This window comes from Clupea harengus, chromosome 10, assembly GCF_900700415.2.
Source record: "Clupea harengus chromosome 10, Ch_v2.0.2, whole genome shotgun sequence".
NCBI classification, from domain to species: domain Eukaryota; kingdom Metazoa; phylum Chordata; class Actinopteri; order Clupeiformes; family Clupeidae; genus Clupea; species Clupea harengus.
In genome coordinates this window covers 26732555-26740096 of record NC_045161.1, presented here as the reverse complement: position 1 = coordinate 26740096, position 7542 = coordinate 26732555, and the positions used below count along the sequence as shown (strand labels likewise).

The 7542-nt window shown below is 43.2% G+C and overlaps 1 protein-coding gene across 4 annotated transcripts in view; it reads right to left on the bottom strand.

Moving 5' to 3' along the window:
- ttc39a (tetratricopeptide repeat domain 39A) overlaps positions 1–7234 on the bottom strand; it is a 28294-nt gene extending 21060 nt beyond the window's left edge. The window contains exons 1-4 of one of the 4 annotated variants that reach the window (XM_031574620.2): positions 7006–7234; positions 6002–6052; positions 5660–5710; positions 5293–5346 (exon numbers count right to left, since the gene is read on the bottom strand). In XM_031574620.2, coding sequence (XP_031430480.1) covers positions 5293–5346; positions 5660–5710; positions 6002–6052; positions 7006–7058 — 209 coding nt within the window. In that variant the 5' untranslated portion in view covers positions 7059–7234. Of the gene's footprint in view, positions 1–595; positions 864–1009; positions 1591–5292; positions 5347–5659; positions 5711–6001; positions 6053–7005 lie in introns of those variants that run through there. The other 3 variants (XM_031574621.1, XM_031574622.1, XM_012821554.3) reach the window with 3 other exon arrangements.
- Between the last annotated feature and the right edge of the window lie 308 nt (positions 7235–7542).

Below are 7542 nucleotides of genomic sequence, written 5' to 3'. Positions count from 1 at the left end.
TGCCTAATCAAATGAAGTCAGCAACTCTGAATTGCTTATTTCTCAGGAGGGTAACTTGAACAACTACGATCATCACCTTCTCTGATTCACAAACACGCTGATCCTGACAAACACAACACACACATACACACACTCACACACACACACACACACACACACACACACACACAAAACTGTACTAAAACACACTAGAACTAGAACAGCATTCACACAGTCACACCTTAACCCCAAAGCATTCCCCAGAGTTGCATTGTAACTAATCACAATGGTGTCTCATGTAACCTAAACAACAGGCCAGTCCCTCCTAACAGTGACAATGCAGAACAGGAGGCCTAGTTGAACACAATGATCCTCAGGAGAAAAAGCACGAAACGGAAGAGGCATCGGACTGAAATACTCAGGCCAGTTTTTCTGGTTTCTGACTTGTGCCGGTGCTCTGGTGCTGTAAGAAATCTACGACACTGATAGAGCACAGGAACACTGTCCACAAGCGCACACACACACACACACTCACAAGCACACGCACATCAATTTGCCTCCTTACACTCTCGTCATTCTCTCTCTCCTCTCACATACAAACTCAGCTCACTCTTACCCGTTAGATAGAGTTTCTGTCTCTCCTGACATTTTCATCTGGCAAAGCGATAGAGGGATGAGAGTGGGAGAGCAAACACAAAGATTGAGAGAGAGAGAGAGAGAGAACAGGCGAGAAAACGCAGAGAAACAGATAGCACGACTGAGAGTGTGGCCTGGGGAAGGAGACGAGGATAGAAGAGACGAGAAGACACGAGAAGAGAAGAGAAGAGAAGAGACGAGCTTGAGCTTTTCCCCCGGCTGCACAGGGAAGAAGAGGAAGAGGAACGCAGCTCTTAATAAGATTGGGATGACACACATAGAAAAACTTAACATTACGCCCCCCCCCCTCCTCCACCTCTGATTCTCCGCCCCCTCACACACACACACTCTCTCTCTCACACACACACACACACACACACACAGAGTCACTCACATATTTCCTGTTCTAGTCCCTCCTCTTCCCATTACCACGGTCGCGCTACACGTTGTGGTCTGCGTTCTGATTGGTCGAGGAGCCCAGCAATGCTGTCCATGTTCCTCAGGACACTAGTCAGATGTTAACATAACGCCGGCCGAGGCAACAAAAAAATTCTGAAATGGCTCCAGAGATGACTTGCAAAGCTGAGACGGTAAATCCAGAGTCTGGGATGAAGAGACGCAGCAGACACGAGAAGGGTTTCTGGGGATGAGAGCACACGAAGGCACTAACTTCTAACTTCTTCCTCCTGCAGGCTATGCCACTGGAGCAGGCAATAACTGACTAGCTACAGGGTGAGTGTGTGTGTGAGAGAGAGAGAGAGAGAGAGAGAGAGAGAGAGAGAGAGAGAGAAGGAGAGAGAAGGAGAGAGAGGTAGAGAAGAGACAGAGGGTAAAGAGAGAGAGTAGAGAAAGTCAAGGGAAACAGAATGCGCGAGAAGATGGAGCAAGAGGGCGAGACAGGCAGAGAGAAAGTGGACAGAGGGGGTCGGGACAGAGAATGACAGTCAGGAGCTGGAGGAGAGAGTAACAGAGAGAAACTGGGAGGGAGAGAGAGAGAGAGACAGAGCTTATGATAGAGAGAGTGAGAGAGAGCTTGTGTGTGTGAGAGAGAGCAGGAGAGAGAGAGAAAGCCTGTAAGAGGATGTCGTATCTCTCCCAGCCTTTGCTGCAGTGTTAGCCTGACGTGACTCTGCAGCAGCAGCAACAACAGCAGTAAGCTAAGCTAAAGCTAACGCTAACACATCCTCCCCTCTAGTCACGCAGAGCTGCTGCTTCTGCCTCAGCCAACCATACAGTCAGTAGAGTCTGACTAGATTTCTGTTCTGCTCAGTTGCTGATGCGATGCTTAGGTTCACACAAAAACCATAAGCTTAAGAATATCACTGTGTGGTGAGGCATCCAGCAGCTGTGCTTATTTAGCTCAGAGTATGGGCAGAGAGAGGTAAGTTGGAGGGAAAGAGAGAACGATTAAATTAATTAAATCTGGTAACCTTCTGCAAAACTGATAAATAAGGAGAAAAAGTTTTCAAAGGTCACTTAACATTACACATAACAAATCTTCTCATGATATCCAGCTCTCTGAACAACTTCACTACCTAACAGAAAAGCAAGTCTAAAACACTTGATGAACTCAGACACTTTTCTTTCTACTAAATGTTGACACAAGTCCTTCAAACAGTCCTCCAATAAAGTGCCTTCAGCACACTCTCTCCCAAAAAACACAGAGAACAGTGGACACTAAGCTGATTTTCTGTCTGATAATATAACCAAACCAGGGTGCATGTGGAGGGCTATAATGCCTTAGTGTCCACACAGGCAACGCCTCAGCACAGTCTCCTCCATGATGACGCAGCTCTCATCTCTGTTGTCAGGGGAGACGAGGCTCACCTGGCTCTCGCTGTGTGTGTTAATGAAGCAAGCGGAGAATGGCAGAGGCGCAGCGGTGAATTAGCTGGAGAGTCACTGGCATTTGACGGTGGAGGGCCTGGGGACTTCAATCAGACTGCACAGCAGGGTTGGCATTAGGAAAAATGGCGAGAAGAACGGAAATGCGACATGCTTTTGCATATAAGGGTGCCGAATCCATGACAAGGTGACCAACTTTAGGGTTCACACGGTCAAGCAAAAACGACAAAAAAGGATATCAAAGTATCAAGAGAGAGCAACAACTGCATTCAGGCATCAGATGTTGACTGAGATTAACAGGATTACAAATTAACAGGATTACAAATAGATTTTAAAATGCAGAACATTATACTATCATCCACATGCGCACTTTACAACACGTCACGAGAAGACAACAGAGAAAACTACAAGTCCATATGATGACCTCGAGTTCAAAAAATGCTTTCTCTGGCTGGAAATATCGACACTATTTTGTCCTCGAAGCTGAAAGTGGGAAGAGCATAACAGTGCAGTGCACCTCATGGCTCCCTGCGGAGAAAATACTGTCGTTGTCCAAGGACTCCACATCAAATTTCATGAAGCATTTACAGGCAAGACCAACACTGCTAATGTCTACACAGACACTGTGATAACTGGAATGACCGTGTTTGGATAAAACACAAACCCCTGACCGAAATATGTTCGTGGCAGTTTAATTGAAGTTTCAGCGTGGTGTGTGACTTAGTAATATCTGTTTATTAACAAAGCTTGGCTACATGTAAGTTAAATGCACACCTTAACCGCGACTTTCACTTAAACAACATTCAAACAGCATATTTAAACTATACTACTATACTATACTACTCTGTAGGTCCGCCCTATAGTTTAACTTGGAACCTGTAGGCCTACTGTGAGTAATTACTTTAAGAATGTATTTTCTTTGACAGTTCAGAAAGTGGACCCTTGATTCATTAAAAATACTGTGGATGTTGTAAATCTGTGCTGATTTTATTTTGTATTAGCCTATGCTTTGTAAACTGTCGTGTGGTGTTGTGAACTTTCAATGTAGGTCTGTAGGCTGAATTTTCATAATGACAAGCAGATGTCTTTAAAAAACTCTGAGCAGAGGGCAGGTTTAATTCTTAAAACTTGGTTTCCTCATTTTCTTTTCTAAGGTAACATTGTGCTGTTGACTTACAGAATACGCTTAAGTGAAAGCCATCTTATGATGATTCGAGGTCAGACACGAAGTGAGGGGAGTGAAGGGTTTAAGTAGAGAGGTGACAGGTGTGTGTGATTAGTACTCCGGTGATTGTGAATGAGACGGAGTTGTGTGAGTTGAAGTCGAAGGGGGCGTTGCAGGAGCAGAGTTCAGCGCTGGCGTGACATACTGTATATGCACACATCAAACCACAAACCACGGCCCTGATGCTCATTTTCTTTCAGGGCAACCAACTGAACTAGTTCACATTTCCGCCCAGCAGGCCCACGCCATATTGCAAAGGGGATTGGGCAAAAAGTGTAAAATTATGCAAGGTATTTGTTTGTAAAAACTGTTGACAGTGAGAGAGTGTTCAACTACGGGTAAGAAAAGTGGGGGCTGACCGGTTTATTTTTTATTTTCAATGGTTCATACTTTCTTCTGTGTTGTCGCAAATAATGTGTTATTCACTAGTAAAATATCTCAATGAAATGCTGCATTTGGGCCCAAAAGGATATCCTGACATTCCAATCGATACAGTGGCACATAAAAAGAGCTTTACATATTTAGTATTGAGTTCAGTTCGTTGTCTAACACATAGCTATGACAATATAGTACATTTTGATATTTGTAGCATACTAAGTTCATTTCCTCAATAAGTAGGACGCCCACACCAGATGTTATTTATATAGCACTACTACTGCACAAAGGCAGAAAGTATGTCATCTAAAAAAGCTGGTGTGTGCCCTTATAGGAGGGCTTTGTGGATAGCACAACCACTTCATGAAATGCATGTGACCATTGAGTTGCACAGTTTCTGACGCTAGCAGTGCATATCTTTGTCTGGTTTGGTTGGACCAATGTTTTTCAGCATTTATTTCCATCACAGACATCAAAATGGAGAAAACCACCAATATACAGTGAACAAGGCTAGTGATGTCTCTTTTCTGTTATCTTTATTTGCACATTTGGCATTGGCAATCCAAAAGTAACGGAAAGTAATCAAGTTACATTACTTTAATATTGTGATACTTGGATTAGGTTACTGAATACAATTTTTAACAGGTAATCAGTAAATTGTATCGGAATACAGTTTAAAAGTAATCCTCCCAACCCTGCTCCCCCTCCCAAGCACGAAGAGGAGCATGCTGGGAGATGCCCATATGGTGTGTGAGTGGAGAAGGGGCCCTGTTAGTCAAAGGCACTAAATTATTGACAGGTGGATCAGCACGGGAGGGACGTCCTGCGGGATGCCTGCCCCTCCATAAGGGACTGCCATTAGCCTACCTCGGGCAAAAACACACACTTCCTGTTCGTCTTGCCTCTACTGCTCACTGCCTGAGGTCTAGTCCACCCGGAGGAGGTTACGACGCCCACATGATGACAGGCCTGTTAAACTGGCAGGAGTGGAATATAGGGCAACGCAGATTATTTATAGTAGCTGCGTCTGCCCTAAACTCTGTGCTCAGGGGCAGTCAGGTTCAGTCATACAGACTCTGCTGCTGACTGATGTAACGTTACTCAGGAAATCGGATTCCCATGGAAAGATGAAATGAGCAGATTTGCCTCATAATAGAGGTGTAGAGGAAGGCCAGGACGAAGGGGCGTGCTGATGGGGTAGGCAGGTACAGAATAAAAACAAGGACACTGACCTCTTAGATGGTGGAGAAGTTGCGAGTCCATCATTGTTGTCTGGCAACTGTAACCTAAAACAGGGGTGAGAAGAGAGCCATTGAGCACAGAGAAAATGGCGATCTATCTGCACTTTTACAGTGAAAAGCCTCCATTGTGTGCGTAACATAATATCCAGATCCAGCCTGTGAGTTACTGGAAGGAAAATCTCAGCATGGAAAGGATCAAACTGAACTATTTGTGTTGTGTAATGATTCTGTCTATGCTTATCACAAACATAATCTTCCATACATTTTACAATGAACTAACGAGTCATTTCACATACATTTGATGCAGGGGTAGAATGGTCTGGCCTACATTCGAACAAAGAGAGAAAAACAAACTTACTTGAAATCTGTGATGACGGAGTCCAGCTCCTCACTGCTAACGACAGGCAACCTGAAAAACAAAAAGTGTATTATGGCCAAAATGCAGTGTGAATTATGCAATGACAATTGGGGGGGGGGGGGGGGGGGGGGACTTTTTCAGGAGTAAACATAGGTCAAACATAATTCAAAAAGTAAAGGTTTCGACCCACCCAAACTGTTACTTTTGCCCTCTTTGGGAAGGTCACACCATGATCATAATGATGGGTGAAAAACAATAAGTGGTTTTAATTAATTTAAAGTACTTCTCATAAGGTAGCGGAAGCAGAGGACATTCATGTTTGCTGGTCTGAGGATGACATACCGTGTTGGAGAGTTGTTGCCATCTGGGATCGCCTTTACCTGCAGGTTATCCCTAGAATGAGTCAGGCATGTGAGATTCCTTATGTCTTTGTGAGACTAATTATGCCAGACTGCTATATCAGTTAAAGAGTTATGAATAAAAGTCTGTGGTTTTGGCCAAGGCTATAAGTTAATTCAATAAATAACAGAGCTGTATTGTTAAAAAACAATACAATACAATACAATACAATTTCTTTGGGGAAAAGCAAACACGGTAGGCAAATACCCCACCTCAAGAAAGTGATAATGAACAGACCTGCATAAAGCTGACACTGCTGAACCAAAAACGATTACAGGTCGAATAATTAAAACATTCTCAAATTATCTATGCCTTCAAGGCAGACCATCCTACCTGAAGTGGACGGGGGAAATGTCATTATCTCATGTTTACTGATTGTTGGCAATTTGACAAGACACAGGCAGAAAGCACAGGGACACGCCAGCGGCTGTTGTACAAGTAAATTAAAGGCGACGATTTATCTGGAGAATCACCGTGGAGGAATATACTCCTACCAGATTTCACATAGATATTTTAGTGGTAGCGTTTAGGAGAATGTTAGAGTGAGTGTAGTAAGAGTGCTCTTACTCGGAGTTCATCCCTTGTGATAAACTTACGTGTCGCTTTCAAATATCGCATAAATACAAACCGTCAATTCAAGAGGACTAAAGCAGAACGAATCTCAGTCTGATGATTAGATTATTTAAATCACTAGTACGATAGACTATTTCAAAGAGACATTGTATTCAAATCAGCTGACTGTACAAGGAAGGACTTCTCCCATTACCTGTATGCATATTCTGACACCAGACAGCACACCAATTAAAGTCATCATCCTCAGCTTCACTGACGCTACGTTAATACAGTATATAGTGTTAATGTTTCATCATGTTCACAAGCAGCTTGTCTCTCAGTGACATTCTTTTTTTCTTTCCGGACTCTTTTTTCAGTACTTGAAAAATACTCACCCTGTGGTCTCATTTTTCTTAGAGTTGCGTCTCCAACTTTTGATAAAACTCATTCCACCCGGCAACTGTGGAATTCCCAACAAGAAGGTTCAGGTATCCGATCGCTACCTTGACATAAGTCTACAGGCGAATGCAGCTCTGTCCTCACGAGACAAGGCGTGTAAATCACGAGCGAAGGTTCCTCCGTGCGAGCTAGCCGAACTGTGTGAGATAGGAAGGCGTGGAGCCACTCATCACCACAATAAAGAGTCCTTTTTTAATGCTATGGAATGTGGTTCCTCAGCTCTCACTCGGTCTTAAAGACCTACGGTTTCTTATCTGGTGATTTTGCTCGAACTTGGGAACAAGACCTACATTATGATAATGTTGATGAACATGCATTGATGTAGTTACTTTTAAGTCAATATGATAATTACGCAAGATGTCAAATGTCATATTGAGGCAGAACATACGTTTGACACGTGATTGAATAACAAACTACATTCTTGTTTTAAAGACTTCAATTTATTAATCTTTTTAATTACATGTTATACTTAA